At 38.7% G+C, this 19,633-nt stretch overlaps 1 protein-coding gene across 2 annotated transcripts; it reads left to right on the forward strand.

Moving 5' to 3' along the window:
* Positions 1-38: 38 nt before the first annotated feature.
* On the forward strand, positions 39-19,531 carry FASTKD1 (FAST kinase domains 1). 2 transcript variants are annotated; one of them, XM_077181429.1, is made up of 17 exons: positions 39-172; positions 1,826-1,985; positions 3,437-3,523; positions 4,265-4,766; positions 5,130-5,198; positions 6,067-6,192; positions 7,368-7,766; positions 8,861-8,971; positions 10,136-10,267; positions 11,249-11,735; positions 12,484-12,598; positions 13,057-13,185; positions 13,950-14,081; positions 15,098-15,211; positions 15,491-15,629; positions 16,592-16,709; positions 17,697-19,531. In XM_077181429.1, the coding sequence occupies exons 4-17, from the start codon at positions 4,432-4,434 to the stop codon at positions 17,784-17,786; spliced, it is 2,496 nt and encodes an 831-aa protein (XP_077037544.1). In that variant the 5' UTR covers positions 39-172; positions 1,826-1,985; positions 3,437-3,523; positions 4,265-4,431; the 3' UTR covers positions 17,787-19,531. The 2 variants fall into 2 exon arrangements, with proteins under 2 accessions (XP_077037544.1, XP_054492773.2); XM_054636798.2 differs by lacking the exon at positions 39-172 and adding an exon at positions 605-722.
* The last annotated feature ends 102 nt before the right edge of the window (positions 19,532-19,633 follow it).

Below are 19,633 nucleotides of genomic sequence, written 5' to 3' on the forward strand. Positions count from 1 at the left end.
GACACAGCCCAGGCCGGCAGCGCGGGCCGTTCGCGAGGAGCCCGAGCGGCTGGGGGAGGGGCTCCCGCCTCCTCGGTCTCGTCAGCGGCGCTCCGCCCCTCTCGCGGCCCCGCCGGGCCGGGCCCGAGCGGGCGCGGCGCGGGAAGGAGCCGGAGGGGCTGGAGCGCGGCAGGTACACGGGCCCTTCCCAGCCTAACGTGCTCGAGAGCAGTGCTGCTCTTCCCCGCCGATGGGCCCGCGAAATGGCCAAGGGCCGGTAAATGAACCGTCCTGCACGGTGCTGGAAGCGCGTAGGGTTCCTCCAGCAGTACACCTCGCTAGGACTTGTAAAGAATTAAAACGGGAATTTAGGCCAACTGTGCAAAAAATGAGTAACTGATAATAGTAGCCCATATGTATGTATTGCAATTCAAAGTTAATGTATCTTAAAATTAAGGAATGAAAGTTTATGGCAATGCCTAAAGTTGTGAGCACCTTCAAAATTAACTAAGACTGGCACTGAAGTATGTACCTCCTTTGATGGGTTTTAAGTCTAACCAGTAGGCATTTGGGTCAATAATCACATACATAATGAGAAGTAATGGAAGTTATGTGACTGGCTGATGAGAAGTTTGTTTGAAGTAAAAACCCCAATGATCTTATGGTTTTATGGAAAATAACCCGACAAAACCAGTTTAAAATGTGAAACTAACACCTGTGAGTTCTGGAATCCTGAAGAGCTGGTGAGTGAACATCTGTTCAATAAATCAACACTGGCTTTAGTACAGCATGCTTTCTTAAGTCTTGCTTTCCTCCCCTATGTTTCCAGTTTAAAATGTCACTGCATTATCTAGCATTTTTAATTTGGTTTAGGCATTATTTTATTTTATCCAAATGTACTTCACAAGTCAAAAGTGAAAAGTTCAGCATCTTGTAAATGAAAAATCTGTATGATTTACAGAAGTCTCCTTTATTTGACCATGGAATTGTTTTCTGCTACAGTTTTCCTCTCAGATGCCTTGGAATTGTTATGTGAGTTTGCACAAGGCCTGACGTTCTTGAAAGAGGTACTTTATGTGCCACCCTTTGAGCTCACCTGGCAGAGTTTGGGTCTCGCTCTGTTACTTGCACGCCTGTGTAAACTGTAACTGGGGTAATCTGGAATTTGTTAGCAAGATGATACAGAACCTGTCCAAGTTATAAATACCACAATTACAAAAATTGTAATTAATCCAGTTTGAAAAAATTACATGCTCTTTTTCAAAAATACTACAGACCTGTGATAAATTACGTTCTATTCTATTAGTTTGAGTGAGTTCCATATTCATAGGTATCCAATATATTAGGAGGTGACAGACAAAAACTAAAACCCCGAAACATTTGATAGACAGCTGCAATACAGCTGGTCAGAATTGGTCATGGTCATGGTTCTGTTTTTTGGATAGAATTTAGAGCAATCTGAGATTTTTATCATTCTTTCTAAATGTCTTTGCTGCTATCAATGGTGGTGAGAAAAGGTCCAGAAAAATGACCTGGAGCTATGCACATTCCACATAAGCAACATACTTGTTGCAAGATATATTAGATTTCTCCCCTAAAACTCATTCATTTTAAATTTATTGTTGTCGCAAAGCATTAAAAAATGGTACAGTAAAATAACATTAATTGCACTACAACAAAGCCTAGCTCTTCAACTTTACCCTTCCGAACTTTGTGCTTTTCCTAGGCAGGGAAGACTTCCTTCCCCCCCCCGGAATGGATTATAAAAACGTTGCTTTATTTAATATGCAATAGTCAGTATGAGCCTCGGACCTTTTTAATTATTATTTTTATTTCCTTTGGACAGTCTTAACTGGCTGGACTTTTCCCTTTCTCCCTACGCTTGCTGGGAAGTGCTGTGCCTCGGGGCATGCGCACGGCGAGTGACGGCGCCAGGGCACGTGGAGCGCTGGGGCTGCTGCCTCCCGCGTCTGGAGGCTGGAAAGCAGGAAGGGTCCTGTGCAAAGGTAAACCCAGAGCTTCTCCTCGGCTCCTGCGGAACTGGCTCCTTTGCCTTCTCGTTTAACCCCGCCGGGCGGTGGGGTTTACCGTGTGACGAGCCCTCGCTGAAGCCAGCGCTGGCAGCCGCTGCCGCCCCGCTCCGGCCGGCAGCTGTGCCGTGCGCGCCCGCCCGGTGCCTCAGGCGCGCAGGGAGCGCCCCTCAGCGGTGCCCCTGGCCCCCGGAGGCGGGAATGGAGTCTGGCGGAGCGGGTCGCGGCCCTCCTGCTCGGCTCGGCCCGGCCCGGCCCGGCCCCTTCCCGCGCTCTCTCCGGGGCACTCTGGGTCAGGATTCCCCGCGGTGCCGGAGCGGGTGGGAGCGGGCGGGCTCCCCGCAGGAAGCCGCAGGGCGCCGGCGGTGCGGCGGTAGCGCTCCTACCCGGGAACGGGGGTGTTGTATTCCCGCGGCCGGGCTCACGGGAAATGAGGCGAGCCGGTGCCTGCACTGCACAAGCAGTTCTCTGAAGCCTTACTTACTTAAATCTATAGTATTTCTTATATTTGGGGAGTGGTGAGTGTCCACATTTGCTCCTTTTTGAAAGACTTCCTGGCTCGCTGTGTTTTGTAATACAGACTTAAAAGTGCTTATTTTGTTTCAACCGATAGAAAATAATTTTAAAGACCTTGTCCTTCTAGTGTGTGTTTTGCATGGTAAGTAGGACATCTTAGAAATAGTTCCTTAGGTAGATCGAAATTTCTCGTTTTACTCTATGTTTGAAAACATCCAATGTTTTCTATTGATGAACTTTTTGAAAGATACTGGAATTTACTATGATTTAAAAGGTATAAAAGTTTGTGGTAAATCACTTGCATCTGCTCAATGGAATAGAGAAATATTTTGAAGCTTCCTGTGAGCTGTTTTAGATAGAGATCCTGGTTCCCCAACAGTATGATCTGCAAGGTCTTTTGCAGCAGGAGAAGGGGAAAGGTTGTGTCACACAGATTTACAGGAAACTGAGTCTGAAGGTTTTTATATTTTCTTCAGGTATCTACTTTATCCTGACTTCTTGCACTTAGCTTGCCACTACTGTAGGAAGTAAATTCTTTCTAAAGGCAACTACCATATGAAAAAAATAAAAATAATATCTGAAAAGGGACTATAAAGTAAATCATTATTATAAAAAGTACTTAATACATAGTATGTGAAAAATTTGTACCTTCTTTTGTATTCTTTCATTTTGAATAGGAAAGAAAAGATTTCTTATTATAGCAGATCATAAATTAAAATTACTTCATTTTAGCTTTGCCAGTGTCTACCCCAGTGTCAGTGACAGCAGTGTAGTGCAATGTGCTGTATAGCTTTTTGTTCTTGGAAGAGGATTGTACAGATGTCAAAGGAAATCCACCTATATCCATCTTTCTGGAATGATTTCAGTACCTTGCACAGGCTGCACAAATAAGGTTTTTTCTTCCTCAACAGACCTAGTGGGTACTGCTGCCATCGCCTTGATAACATTGCACTGATGGAATCATGCCTACAGTTGAAGAGCATTCAGGTTTGCTGAAGGTATTGATGATTTTAGTTGTTAATGATTATATTTTCTAAAGCAAGATTTGCAAGCTTTTCCATGATCTCTAAGTTCAGGGAACTTGATGAGACTTCAAACTTGTGGTTTGTGTACTCCAGCTTGAAATCAATTATGTAGGTTGTAGAACACAGTTGTTAGCACTCTGTACAAATTGGGGTATATTCTAAGAAAACAAATGAATACTTAATAAATTTGATTAGATAAGGCTGTAGCTTCTATTATAATTTAGAATCAGGTTGCTTTTCTTTAGTGCAGTGGCAATTTCAGCTGATGGTATGTGATTGATCAGTATCCTGTAATACAAAGGTGATCAACCTTCTTGACTAGAAGCCATCTCACTTCATTTTTCCACCAATAGTTGTATTTTCTGGCAATTCCTGGAACCCAGTTTGGGATTATGGCCTAGTGAGAGCAAGCCTCCCTTAGTCATGCAGTACTGGAATGTTAAAATCTTCAGCTTTTCCTTCTCGGTAGTTGCATTGATAGCACATGTGACCTTTTAAAGGCAGTTTCATAAATTTGAAAACTTACCAAGTGGACTAACTTCATAGTACTTGTGAGCATGTCAGTGTTTGATGTTGGGAGCTTTTCTATGAGAAGAGTCCAGGCTGTAGGTTCTCCTTAAATTTATCTTACTTAAAACATCATGATGTAGAGACACTGATTTTTACTTTATTGTTGTGACTGAAATTAAGCACTTTGATACTTTCTCATTTCAGGTACCTCCGCAATGACTTCTTAATAAAGTGACCATACAGGCTCAAAGAAAAATGGTCTTCTGTTTTTCAAATATTTGAGTTTGTTGTCTGTAGCAGCATGGTTTTCTGTGAAAAGTGAAAGAAGAATCTTTCTGGACAGTTTAAAGCTAGCTGGTAGGATTAGCAGAATGCTTTGTTTGAGGCAGGTTTGCTTGCTCACACTGAGGCGTTACCAAGCTCGGGCTCTGTGTAGTGATCTGCTTCTGAGCCAGATAAATGGCTGCACCCATGAAGATGAAGTGTTCAACCTTGTTGGAAGAAACAAGGCCAGACTTTCTGAAAAGCATGTGGGAATTGCATTGAGCATGCTGTGGCAATTGCAAAAGGAGAGGCCCTTTCTCTCAAGGACTAGCGACTATGTAAGAAATCACTCCCAGTTTCTCACCCTTTGCGTTTTGGCAGAAAACAAGGTGGAACTCATGGAAGATGAGGTGATAGTGGACACCTTATACAGCATCCTGAGGTAAAGAGCATTAAATACATTTTGTATTTGGTAATAAAAAGAGAAAGAATTTTGACTACAGTGCTATCTCATAAGGAGACTGTGATGAGACTGCCCTGCCACAGCTTCTGCACTCTTGACTGTGTGACACAGCATAATGTCCTGTGCCTCACTTTTGGAGATACAGGCAGAACAGATCTGTTTTGCAGTCCCATTAAATATGTTTTATGACTATTATGAATTCTGATTATTCATGCACAAATGTTTACAATCTGTTTGAATGGAGAGAATGATAGAAAAGTAAAACATTGTGATAAATAATGAAAAGACATATGTCTTATTTCCTTATAACTATTGAAGTAAAGCATTGTCTGTATTTTGCAGGCTCAATGTTGAAGACCACGTTTCTCTAACAAAAGTGCTTGTTACAGAAGCATGGAAAAGATTAGAAAGGCAAGTATTGTCCTGCTGTGCCTTGTGAAAGGTATAAGTTGCAAGCATGATTTGCTTCATGTGAGGTTACTCAAGAGTTCTCAAAGAGTATTTATGATTAAAATATAATGAGTGTTTTAAATGTCAGTTGTATTTTTGAAGGTTTTGAAAATGATACAAATTATTTGGTACACAAATGCTTGAGAGATTCAGATACTGCAACAAGAGGGTCCAGCATTTGAGATTTTGGAATATATTGTCTGTCTAGTATTATGTATTTGAAGTGAATTGCAGGTTTTCATATTTACAATTTTATCTCAGTGCTTCCTGTCCAGATCTTAAATGGTTATTAGAACCATGCTTATCTCAATTTTTATAAAACATTTTGTATTTAAACAGCAACATTTTCCCTTTGTGCATTTTGTTGTTGTGTTTTGTTGTCTTTTGATTCCTTTTTGGAAGAGGGATATTGTAGTTTTGACTCTTTAATCTTGGGATAATGGCAGAACCAAGTGTCAGTCTTGGCACCTGCATCACAGAATTGCCTCTTCTTTATATGTGGAGCATCTTGAAGTAAATAAATACAATGTAGCTTGAAAACAAAATTATATTCAAGTAATAAATTGCTCACATTCATTTTATCCACTTGACATAATTGCTTGAGAATATAATCTTTATAGATTTCTCAGGCTGGTTAAGTGAAGTACAACTAGTTCTTGTAGAACTCCATATAAACACTTTGGTTTTTTGCTTAGATACTTTGTTTCCTTGTTTTGTAATTTGACTATAACCTTGGGTTTTATAGAATTGTTAAAATATTTTTGTCTTTAATTATTGATTAGAAATAAAAGGTAGATATCCTGTCTGACTGTCTTTAATGTCTTGACAGGCTTAGCTTGCCTTGTCTGTCTAAATTCGCTCTGTGCTTATACAAGCAGCACAGGCACTTCAGTCCCATAATTGGCCAAGTAGCTCATATTGTGGACATGAAACTGGATTCTATACAGGATATAAGGTAAGTGTCAGAAGCAGAAGAAACAAAATGTTTCAATTACTGGTCTGTCTTTTCTGAAGACTTTGCCTTTTTCTAAGCCGGAGGTTACTTTGCTTCACTTGGGGGTTTGTGGGAAAGAAGTGTTTTGTATTTGTGCATTGATTCACAAGAGAATGCATTTTCCCAATGACTTTACAAAGAATTTCCTTATAACCAGTCTAAATGATTGAAACTACAGCTTGATTGTTTAGTTTCTAGAAATTTCATTAATTTCCACTGTTCTACTTACAGTACAGCAGATATTTACAATCAGCATTATCCTGATTCTAAACATAGACTTTTTTTTGTAATTTAGAGGCTATTGACTCACCAGAAGATGCTTTTCTCCCTTGACATTGATAGTTTCTCATGTCTACCATGACATGTCTTTCTTAACAGCAGTAAGGGGTTTTAAAACAATAATATGTTTATTTATCTTCAGAGCATTGTTTTTCTGGTCAAGCTGAATTAATAAATTCTCTCGCTAGCATGTCTAGCACGTTACCTTCATATTTAAACTACTTTAAGCATAGCTCTAGTCAAAGAAGACCAAGATAATTTTTTTCTTGTTTCTGTTCCCCTGGGGCTGTTACAGCAAAGGCTTCTCTTTCTTTCTTCTGCTTTATATAGCACCAGCAGTCCCACCACTGATTTTTTTCAGATGTGAAGAGCCTGCTTATGAAACTCTTTGAACAGGACTGCATTTCTTTACTGAAATCACTTTCTCTATTGTCGTAAGTTTTATTCCCTTAGGAAGGGGTTCTTTCTTTAGGAGTGACAATGCCTCTTCTCCCCATCCTGTCACTTGTGAATTGTTCAGGCTTCTTTAGTGTCTACTGAACATTAAAGATATTTTAGCAAATATGAATCAGGCAAATCAGGGTCTTGCCTTAGGCAATCACTTTTATCATGTGTAACTTTCTAAGAGATGGCTGAAAAATTCAAATCATTTCAGAAGTTCACTGAAAGCAGAATCTTTACTTTAGTAGGATAAATGGTTTTTACTCATCCCTGTTTTCTGGATTAGATTTAAAATTCTTTTTGCACAGAAGCCACCTGAACTACCATTAATTTCTTTTTGCACTTCATTTAATAAATATAAAATGTATTGCTTACTATATTCAATGTGTAAATAGGAGACTTTTTGAATTTTTTAGGATCTTGTCAGTTTTGATGATCAGCATATCTGAAGTTATCACAGAGAGTTTTCGAGATCGATTACTACACAAGGCTGAACAGCTGTTAGAAGAAGAGCATGAAGTCCACTTCAACTATGCCAGAAGAATACTACAGTTTCTCCAAAATGTTCAACTGAGACATCATCCAGTGCTAGAAAAATGCAACAGGATTTTCCTTAAAAGTGCCTCCCTTCTTGATATACACAGTATTAGTCATATTTTTGGACTGTATGAGCAGCTGGGTTTTGGCAGTGCTGAATTTCGCTTGATTGCTAAACAGCTGCTATCTGAAGCTATAGATGATTATTATGATCCTGAGACATTTGCAAAATTATTTTTTTCTCTTGGGCCTTTGGCAGGATCTAAGGTTAGAGAAAGGTAAGTTTATTAATCACTTTGTCTTATTTACGATACATGTATTCTTACACAGAAATTAAAAATGTACCTATGTTTGGAGGAATTTCTGAGCCCATCTGTGAGCTGAGCCTTAGGTTTCCTGGTTGTAACAGTGTAGCAATGGATGATTTCATCATGGAAACACTGTCAAAGCAGTATGTTTTATTAAGAAGTTGAATCAGATCCATCAATTAAGGGGGGTGTGAATGCTGTTATGCAAGGCCATCCTGTAGCTCTGTCTCTTAGATTACAGCCTTCCTTTCACACTGGGTGGTAGTAAAAACATTTCTGTCTTTCTTCTGAGAAATATATGCAGTGATATGTGTTGCTTTTTCTTTTTTAAGACTGTCAGTAGCTGAAAAAGCCTGAGTCTTGTCCTATATTAGACTGCTGACATCCTGTTCTTTATGAAAGATTGTCATCAGGGAACACTTCAGCATTTATTTAGAGCATAGTATTATGTGACACTTTTTTTTTCTCTACCTGTTTTTCTTGTGCCACAAAATCCTGTTTGGGCTTGACATTACTCATGGGTCTCTCAAAGCCTGCAGTTCTAGGCAGAATTTTCTGTATTAATTACAATGAGTCATATTTCCTACTTCTCTTTGTGAACATTTCCTTTATTCAGAGATTTGCTGCAAGCCTGTGTTGGTTTGCCATAGCTGATTTAGTTCCAAAAGCTTTTCTTCATTTTTTTTAAATTTATATTGTTTGTGATAAACATTGGATTTAATTAACACAGAACCAGTTCAGTTCATGTTTGATTCTGTTATCTGTAGCTTGCTGGTCGATTATGAATTGTTCTGTGTCTTAGAGTACCTTCCCTATTTCTTGTCTACTTTTAGAATTGTTGGACTTGCTGTTTTCTAGCATCAGAACAATATGCACTGATCCAACCCCATTATTTGTGCTAGACAGACCAGCTGTTCAGAAGAAATGTCCACAGAACAAAAGTCTCTAGTTTGGGATAATTTTGCTTCCAGAAATAGTCTTTGGTTCTTTTCCTCATAGGTAAAGAAAATGTTTGCCAGAGATTTTCAACTGTTTTTCATTGGAAATTGTCTTTTCCTCTTTAGGTTGCTGATAACTGCAGTAAACATGGCAGAGGAATTTAGCAGTCATCAAATATTGCTGATACTGAAAACTATGCGGAAAATGAAATGCAGAAATTCTCATCTAGTCAAAAAGTAATGGTTTTTATGTTACTAAGATGTTGTATTCTCTAGGTAAACTTCCATTTAGTGTGGAAAACTTTGACATATCCAGTAAGTTAGGAGCAGCACTTGCACACAAGTTCTTATACACTATAACTTATTGGCTGTTACAGATTCTAGAATATTGCAGTTTGACCCAGAAGTAATTGAGGCAATTTAGGGATTTGGAAGAAAGGCATTTCACCCTTACCAAGTTACTGTTGTATAGCATCTGTCTAATTTACAAATCTGTGATAAACTTCACCTCTAACAATTACTGTGAACTCGGGAGAGTGCAAATGAAATGTGGTAAGTTGCAGAGAACATATCCTGTCTTGAAGATCCTGTTACTTTTGTGAATTATTTGTTCAAAAGTCATTGTGTCCTATTTTGGACTATTAAAGCTTGTGTTTTTTTAGAACCTGGGCCACATTTTCTGCAGTTTTGAACCGAAAACTATTTATAGGGAGGGGTAGTGTCTGTCATACAGTGAATGGAAAGGAAGTTGATGTTTTAGGCACAGAAGATGTAGCATTAGATATGTCAGAGATACAGCAGAATTAAGTGCAGGTTGTGAACAGTTATTGGATTGAAGGTACTTGTATGAATCAAATAGATCCTTGAAAGAAAAAGGACATACTTGTGTTCTGTGGCAGAAAGGGATACTAAAAGGAAGATCAGGTGAATTAATGCCTTTTGTTCCTGAGTCTCACTGTCTAAAGAAGGTCTTAAAGTATTATCTTTCCCTACAAATCTATCCCCCTCTGCAGCTTTAGACCAGCACAGCTGTAGCAACCGCTGTTTTGTGAATGTGGTGGTGCTGGAGCTGCTGATGCTGTTCTAGTTTATGTTCTGGGTCCACTCTAAATTGAACAGATTGTGAAATCTGCAACAGAAAATAGTAGTGTGAAGTAGCTGATTTGTTGTGATGACTTTAATTTTTGTTGTGTGGCTTTAATTTTGCAATTCAGTAAGTGGAGAGAGGCTGCTCTAAGTGGAATAGCATCAAAATCAATGTAGAGACGAGTGCAGGTGTGTAAAACCCTCCCCACAGGTACTGTGCATCACAAGACACCTCTATTTCATGTGGCACCTTGGAGCTTGCAGTATCTTTTGTATTAGCTTAATACCATGTAATCTTTTCCTCTTTAAATTCAGGATGGCTTCTGTTCTACACAGACACTTGGACAGCTATCATGTATTACAGTTGGTAAAGTTAACACAGTACTTGGTGGTGTTGCATTGCCAGGATCTGGAGCTGTTTGCCAAACTAAAAATGTTACTATTAGGGTAAGTGTGTATTCTTGGAAATGTAGCTATTTGAGTTTTAAACAGTTTTCTACTTAGGATTTTAAATAGCAGTCTAAGATGTTAGTGTTCCACTAGCATCTAACATTCCACTAACTAATACGAAGAAGTAACAAAGTGTTACAAGTATTTGGTTTATTAAACATGTAAATCAGATGATGGAAAGTAGATGTTGTCTTGACTAGAAACCCAACAGTAGTATCTGCTAATATATGGTACCTTTTAAAAATATTTTTTCCCTTTTTCTTCTGACCACTGTAATATAATGATGTTGAAATGACAATAAATTTTGATTGGTATTTGATAGGATGGGTAGATATTAATATTGTATTTGATGTTTGACCGAAGAAGTAATGAAAAAGGGAGAATGCCTTGGTTGGGACAAGTGAAAGTGTGACACAGAAGTACTCTTTTGATTGAAGAACTGTCCAGTTAGTTCTTAGGCTTCTACAGAACAACAGAAAGGTGCCAGATACGAGATCTTGCTTTGATTGCTCAGCCTCTATGGGAATGTAATGCCTTGGCTGTACATAGTTTTTTGGTGGATAATGTCCTCATGTTCCTCAGACTCGTTAAAACCTGGTGCTCCCTAGGACAGAAATCACAGAAATTAACCAGGCCCATAACCCCACAGATTACCTTGACAAATGTGGACCTTCTGGCCTTACTAAGAATTTCTGTGTTCATCAGTAACAGGTGGAGTCTCACCAGCTGACTGAGCTGCTCATTGTCTTCTTCCCCTTGTTCAGTTTTGAACAAATTAGAAGGAAGAAGTTAGTCTCACTGAAAAAAAAAAAGATGTGTGGATTTCTGCCAAGTGATTAATATTCTTCTTATTTTATATTTGATGTGCAGCTTTTGACTTCCAAATTAGAAGTTTCAAGCATGCAATTTTTTTTGTTTTGTTTAAATATTTGCACTTTGTCACTACTGATGGGCTTTTTATTTCTATCTCTCTTCCAGTTATTTAAAATCTAGTGTGATACCTGCTGATACTGCAGCTGTAATTCGTGTTCTGGCCATGCTTCCTTCTTTCCAAGTGGAGGAAATGATTATAAACAAAGCAGCAGCAGTTTTGCCTCAATGCAGACTCCATCATTTGAATTGCATTGCTACAGCTCTTGTCAAGTGGAATCATCATGGCCAGTTTCACTGGCAAAACAGCTCTGAGCTGTGTGCCAAGCTTCTGCAAAAACTCAATGAGTGTGCATTTCAGAGGCTTCAGAAAGCCAACAACTTAAATCTTCTGCTGGAAGAGCTTCCATATGTGAATGGAGAGTGGTTTGAAGAAGTCCTGAATGAGGAAACTCTGGCCATGTGTCAGCACTTGATAGATCAAATAACATGGGCAAATGTTTTACCCTTGTCTTTTTTCCTCATAAAATCAGAGCACCGTTGTCCTGCATTATTTGACAGAATCGCATCTGTGACTGTTGAAAATATAGACAAGGTGTCCCAGTTTTTCTTTCTATCCACTGTGAGTTAGTCAGTAAGAAAGGACACATCAGTAGTTGATGTGTTTCAGAGCACAATCCACACATGTTTTTAAGAGTTTTCTTCAGCATAGTTGATTTGGAGATAATGTTTTTTTCTGCTTACTTAAAGCTGTTTTACTTCTATGTGTCTAAATTTGCGTTTATCATTAATTTTCATTTCTTTTTTATTGTTCACTCAGTGTTAGGTCAGCCATAATTTACATTCAACTTTACATTTGACCATCTTAATTTTTTTTAACTTCTTGAGAAATAGTCACATCACATGGTAGATATTTTAACAGTATTAATTGTTGTGGGGATTTCCCCAATGGCCTGTCTATTTGGTCAAAATTACTCTTTTTTTCATACTGTCTTTTTTCTCATTCTCCATCTGGTGTTCATATAAATCTTCAATTTTATTCTGTTGCAGAATGAGTTTCTTTAAGAACATTTAATGCAAAACCTTCTTAAAAGGTTCTTTAAGTGTATAGGAACACTTGGATCACCTACATGAAATAAATTTGAAGTTTTAGTTGTGGCTCCAATTTCAACAATTTTATTTTTTTGTTATTTTCTCCAGAGAAGTTGACCAAAAAAAATTAGAAAATAGTTCATCTACTCCTAAATCTCCAAATTCTGAATTAATTATAAAGCTTTTCTTTATTATAAAGCTATAGTAGGATATTTTGCCCTAACTTGATTTAGGATGTCTTTTTTTTTCAGATTCTCACCTCTGAAATCTATTTTATTCTCTTCCTTTTCTCTGCTTTGAATTATGACCCTCCTGACAATGAAGAATTCTTTAGGAGTTGTATCCAACATCTTACTTCTAACTTGAGTAAGTGCACTAGACAAAGATTTTTACTGAATGAAAATGGGAATAGAATGGAATTTGATTAAGCAAAGAAAAGATGTTACTGCTAGTACTCTGCCTGCTGGGGTTAAACCATGACAAATATTCAATTTTAGGTTTTGTTTCACCTGCTGAAAATGACCCTTGATAAGGGACTAGCAAAGGAATTTTTGGCATAGTAAAAGATAAGTGAAAATTCTGATTAATTCACTGTGCTGTTATTGGTTAGAATTGTTGTGTTCCCCAAGGAAACATCATTTGGGAACAGGATACATATTGTGATTCATGACAAAGAAATAGTTAAAATTGTGGAGGAAGTAGGTATGGATTTGTGTTGTACATTAAGAGGGAAAATCAGATGATTTGAGAGGCCAGGTAAAGGGCATTGCAAATCCTTTCAACTTTGTCATGTGTTAATATGGGTTTCTCTCTGGTTTTTCAAGGTCATCTTGAAAATTATCACTTGGTGCTGCTTGGTCATGTTTTGGCAATGGCTGGGTATTTTCCTCCAGTTCTGATAACAACCATATTTAATATTTCTTTCCTAAGCAAACTGGATGCTCAACTTAAAGGTAGCTATCTAGCTTTTGATGAATTTGATTGTGTAGCATTTGGCATAAAATGCAATTTGGACTCACATATGACTTGAGATATAGAATTACTCTTTAAATGATTCTGCTTTTGGGAAAGACACCCTCTTTATAATATAGTCATAGTTTGAGTGCTAAAAGGGCAGGAATGAACAAAAATATGTTTGTTTGGTTTTTTTTAAAGTACAGACCTGTATTGCAGATGAGAGAAAGTAATATAAAATTAATTTTATAGTCAACTTATTGCACTCAGTATTTAATAATTCTTCAATTTTATTGGAAATAAAATTACCTGACTGTGGTGTTTATTACTAGAAGTAGTCACAAAGCTGAAGGAATAATGTGGGATTCTTGTCTTCAAGAAATGCATCCTACCTGTCTCTTCTCTCTAAATAAGAGACTGAGTGCTTGACTGTTTCATTCCTCTCTACCTCTGTGTTGTTCATTATCAATGTACTCTTGCCATTTTGCCCTCAACTACGGGCTTCTATTGTGTAAATTGAATTAATTTCTGTCTTCTGTCTTCCTGTTGTTCTTAATGTTGAGCAGAGCTGTGTTTTTTTCATTTATTATCTCAGGGATTTTGAGAACCTTTCTAAAATTCTGCAGCATGAGTTGTATAAATGCCATAGTATACAGATATTTGCATTTCTACTAAAAGATTCAGAGGTTACCATTTAATTCAATTTGTTGGATTTTTAACATTTCAGTTCACACATTTCTATGTTGGTTTTTTTTTTAATCAGTCCTGCCTGATACGGTGAAGCAGAGGGTCCACTCGAGCCTCATGAAATTGAACAGAGCAGTCTGTCTGGAGTGCCCAGAGTTTCACATCCCTTGGTTTCATGAGCCATACTGCCAACGTGTCTTTCATAACAGTAAGTCATTTAGGACAGGAAAGCTGCCCTTGTTACTCACAATAGTCTATTTTTTTAGAAATATACTAAATGTTTCTTCTAAAGCTGTCATACTGACACTAGCACACAATAGATGCACACCCCTCTCTGCTGAGCATTTTGTATTGCAACCACTTATTAGTGCAACTGGGAGCAAACTGATTTTCCTTGTGAGAATTAATGTAGTAGAGATGGGTTATTTCTGCAGAAGAATTAGAATTTAAATATACAGAAACTGGGTATATGGCATGAAGGATGGAAAGGCAGGAAGATCATTCTGTACTGGAGAGATGGGTCATTTTGCTCCCTGCTTCACTTACAAAACTGAACATTTGACTTAAATTTTTCAAGGTAAACATTTTTACTGCCTCCTTTTGAACTTAATCCTCCCTTTTTCTTCACAAGAATCAAGATCCATCAGGGATGAGAGATAGAGAAGTAGGCTAGTGATCAAGTGTAGCAGCTGAGGTCTTTCAGAACAGTAATCAATTCAGAATCCATCAAATGCAAACACAGGATCTCCTCCACTAATTCTCATGGGGAGATCTGCTGTGCTATCCACAGAACTCGGCTGCTTTGTCTCTAAGACTGAAGATGTTTAATGGAGCAGGGTGTTAATCTGCAATGCACAGAGAAGTGGCAGATAGTGGGGTATGGCTGTAATCAACCCAAGGTGAGTAAATACATGTCTAAACATAACTAAAAGCAAACAAAATCCACCAGGTGAAACCTAAAACTTGAGGTTTTGTAGTATGTGAATGAAAAAATCCTGGGATCTAAACTCTGGATTTGAAATTTACTTAATAGCATGCACCTGTCACTTTCCAGCTAAAATACAAGCACTTTGTCTCTGAATTATGATGGAATAGCACTCGGGATCCGTGGAAAAGATTTAATTCCATAGCCTGGCTGTCAAAAATACAATGTCTCAAAGCACTATTTTCAGAATTTTGGCTGTGGAAGTTTTGATGTATGAATTCTTTATTTTGTCTTTGTAGGCATGAGCCAAACAAATCCACAGCAACAGCATATTCACAGAATGCTGACAGAGATCTTAGGAGGGAGCCATTACTCAAGAGTATCTGTTCTCACACCGTACTACTATGAAATAGGTGAGAAGTTAATACTCTAAAAATTGTTATGAAGTCCTTTCATATCACTCTTGTTACCGAGATTAGGAAGTTCCTGGTCATGTGGCCCCAAAATAACACAAGATATTGCAAAGAAGAAATTGTTATATAAAATACAGTTTCCAAAATGTTCTTTGTAGTATTAATAATGTTGGGTATCTCTAATTATGGCCATCCATTTTTCTACAAGTAAACATTGTACAGATCAAATTCTTTCATTTTTATTTTGTCAGTAAACAGATTTGTATTGTTTTCTGGCAGATTTTGAGTGTGTCCTGGATGTAAATAAAAAGCCTCTTTCCTATGCTCAGAATATAGCTTTGGGTGGTGTGGGGGGAATACCCTTGAGACATGACATCAAGGATGAAGGGAGAAAGGCTCTGCCACCAGGAGCTCAAAGGTCAGTACATTGAATTCTTGTACATTGGCTTACATCCACTTTAGATTGGGTTTTTGATGCTCATGTTCTAATGTTCTGTTCCTTTTTCCAAAGTCTAATGAGGTTTAGCCTTCTGGGGTGTGGTGGGTTAGCCACAGCTGCTCCCTCCCATTTGCAGGGCATGGCTCATGTCCCTGCAGTGTGATGGGGGAGAGAACGTGGAGGGTAACAGCAAGGAAGAAAACTCCTGGGTTGCAATTAAGACAGTTTAATAAGTGTAGGGGGAAAAAAAGGAGGAGGGAGAAACAAAGCAATGGATGGCCATGCAGTCATTCACCCACAGCAGACCTGTGCCAGAGCAATGGCTGTGTGGGATAAAGTCCCCTCTGCTTTACTGCTGAGCATGATGTTGGATGGTGTGAAACACCACTTCAGCAGCTGAGGTTCCCTCCCAGCTGTGTCCCTTGCTCTTGTCAATGCAGCCTGTGTGCACTGTGGGCACAGGGGGAGAAATAGGGAAGGCTTTGATGCTGTGCAAGCACTTTTCAGCAGTAGCCAAGATATCAGTGTGTTATTGACAGTTCTGGTCACAAGTTCAAAACACAGCATCATACCAACTGCTATGAAGAAAGTACCTCCATCCCAGCCAAACCCAGTACAGGTTCTTGACATGTGTGTCGTGAGATTGGAATACTGTTTTCCTCACACCTTTTCAAATGCAAACCTTGAAAATGTTGGTTAGTTGTTTTTACCATTGGAACCAAAACTGATGCAGGGAGAAAATGCTTTTTCTGAATTCAAGTATCTCTAGATAAATAGGAGGAAAATATTTTGTCTAATTCCAGGGAGTTGTTTAATTTTTGTTTTCTGATAATTGTCAGGTTTGTCTAGCCTTGCTGTAATTATCAGTACTGAACTAGAACTGTCACTTCTTGCTATTCAGGTAGGATGTGGAAGTAAATGCACATTTTTACTATTTGCAGAATTGCTTTGGAATTTCTTGATTCAAAAGCTTTTAGCAAAGATTATTCACATCATCTGAAAGGAGAACCTGCAGTGAAAAAGCGACACCTGGAAATGCTGGGGTACCGAGTCATTCAGGTGAGCAGTCAGCAATACTTTGTGTCCTTTCTGGATTGTATCAGCAGTGCAAAATGATCCATTTTCCTCACAACAGATTTAGAGCAGTTTTATCTTAAAAGCACCTACTGGGAGAGAGCAATTTTTGTAGTTGGGGAGAAACTCCAAGCTGTTCTCAAAATGATTTAAGGACTTCACAAAACACATACCTTCTCTGAAAGAGGGTGAAGCAAAGCTTAAGTCCCACTCTGCCCCTACTGCAGGCAAACTAGCAATCTCATTGCAGCCTGAGTAAAGGAGAAAAAGTCAAATGAGAGTTTCAGTTCAATTCACTGAAGATTTCTATGGTAGAAAAAGATTGAACATACCCTCCTTGAGTGATAAGACAATTTGGCAGCTGCCAGACGGGATATGGATGCTGTTTGTCTGCTGCAATGGTAGTGCTGTGACAAGGAACACTAGAGGCCAGACATAATTCACCACCAGCACTGAAACATTTGGGAATTGGAGATTCATTAATGCAGAGGCTCCTATATATTTAATTACTCACCTAACCTGATTTTAGATAGAATCCTTCTTTAAGCTTAAATTTTGTTAGCTGGGTTTTTTTTTAAACAGAATAATCATCTTACATGTTACACTACTCATACACCATTCCAGTCTGCTACATTAGCATTACAAACTACAGTGACCTGGGATTTTTCTCTCAATTTGGGTTTTAAAAGAGGGGAGGGTGTGATGGAGTTGTCACAGCCTATATTGTGTGGGCATCTGTTTTATATCTCTGCAACTATGCTGCTTTTTAGAAGCAGACTGACTGTACTTACATAAAGGAGAATCTTACAAAAAAAATGGATCTTTTCAGTATTAGAGTAAGCCAGGCTTTTGGGAGGTGGTAAATATCTTCAGGTGAAGAACAACAGATATCAGAGAGCCTTTTCTTTGCTCTTATGTGGTATGTGGCTTATACCAATGTTAAAAGTCAGTTTGTACCATTCTGTTCTACAGATTCCTCACTTCGAATGGAATTCTATGGTTCTGTCAACAAAAAGTGAACAGCTGGAATACCTGAGACAGCAGCTGTATGGAATACAGTGATGTCAGACATGCAGTCTAAAGCACTTTTATAAAACAGTTTATGTATCATCAAACATCTCATAAAATCTCTTTATCTGTATCAGGTGGGCCAAGGCTTGCCCAGGTCATCAGCTGTAAAGAGATTTAATCCTTATTTTGTTAGGGATTGCAAAAGGCAGGTCACAGTGGGCTGTGAAGATGTGGTAAGGATGCTTACACTTTCTCGTTATCTGGAAGCTATTACAAGCACATGAATCTGGCAGTTTTGCAGTCAAATTACATTATTATTTCCTAAATAAATAGCACAGAAGCTTAGCCAGACAAAAAACTCTCCACAGAAAAAGTTGGATATATTATTGACTAGGAGAGCGGAGTCAGCAATCTACTGGAAACTGTCTATCCTCCACTATGTGACAGAATGAGCAGCTAGGAATCAAACAGTATCTGAAATGCAGATTTTCTAAGAATAAGGCTGCTTTTAGAGCCATTCAGTTTCCATTCTCAGAACAGAGGTACTGTGGGGAGAGTGTTGTGTGGTGAGGAACCTCCAGCTGCTTCTCCTACCCTTAGATCTGGTATATGCAGAAGAATGGCTGAGCCTTCTGGAACACCTTCACATACTGGAAAATCCAGCCAGGGTTTGTGCAGGAGGTGTAAGATACTGAGATGTAGAAGGAAGAAGTGAAGAGCCAGGAGAATGTTCATTGTGGAGCAGTAACTGCAGGGGTGTCATGCTTGGCAAATCATCCCATTTCCAGAGGCAGCCACACTGTGCCTACAGCTGCCATCACCTTAGGGTGACTGCCAGCTGTGCCTGTTTTCTCACATGTGCAAGAGGAGATGTTTTCTTGCTTATTTAGTAGAAACAGAACACATTCTTTTATCACTTCACCTGAAACCTGGCAGAGATAAGCAACTGCATATCTGAATTGGCCATTATGCATCTGGCTGTCACCTTTTTTTCTACTATTCAGTAGCAGAAGAAAAATGTTTTATTAACTGAATACAAGGCAGGACAGGAATGGAAAGTCAGGAAAAACCAACAGAACTGATTTAAGCTGTAAGGTACTTTCCTCCTGAGGCAGCCCTCATGTTTGTGGGATGACTGACAAAACTAGTAGTCTAGACACTTAGGGTTATCAAATGGACAAAGGCTCCAAGATGTAATGACTGCTTGGAGGAAATGTCATTGAAGGCACAGCACATAGAAAGATTCTGTGTGCATTAGATTTTGTATAAAATGGAGAAAACAATCATAAATATAGGTTAGTATTTCAGAAGGTGGACTACCTGTCAAAGACTCTCGCATGACTGTGTTTCTGTACAGACAGCCTTCAAGCAGCAGCCTTGGAGTGTCAGTGGCTGAAGTTACCAGTCAGGGTGGTCATGTTTGAGCTGAACCCTGCTTTTCAGGGTTCTAGCAGTCACTGTACCAAGGCAGTTTTCTTCAAATTATGTATGGATAAAGTTATGAGTATGCACAATGGGAAGAGGATTAAAACTTGTTATGAGTGGTCCAGAAAGGGCATTGAAGAAAAGCAAAAAAAAAAAGCAATTCAGTAAAAAGTGTTGTTCTTGATTCTTTGCACTCATTCTTTCTATATTAAATCAGCAAGTGCTAGAGCAGATGAGTGGTGTAAACCAGTGATCTAACTGGAGCCAATAAACATAGGTGCTAAGCACAGCTGCAGATTTGGGTACTAAAGATGCCCCCAGATTAAGTACTAGTTGTCAATAACATACTGAAATAAACTATGATGGCTGTGCCTCTGCATATGTTTACTTCTGTCTCATAGGAGGGCAATGCAAGAGGTCATTTGATAGCTGGCGTTGCTATTCAATCAGGTGTGGTGGCCTTCTTTTCCAAT

This window comes from Agelaius phoeniceus, chromosome 7, assembly GCF_051311805.1.
Source record: "Agelaius phoeniceus isolate bAgePho1 chromosome 7, bAgePho1.hap1, whole genome shotgun sequence".
In the NCBI taxonomy this organism is placed as follows: Eukaryota; Metazoa; Chordata; class Aves; order Passeriformes; family Icteridae; genus Agelaius; species Agelaius phoeniceus.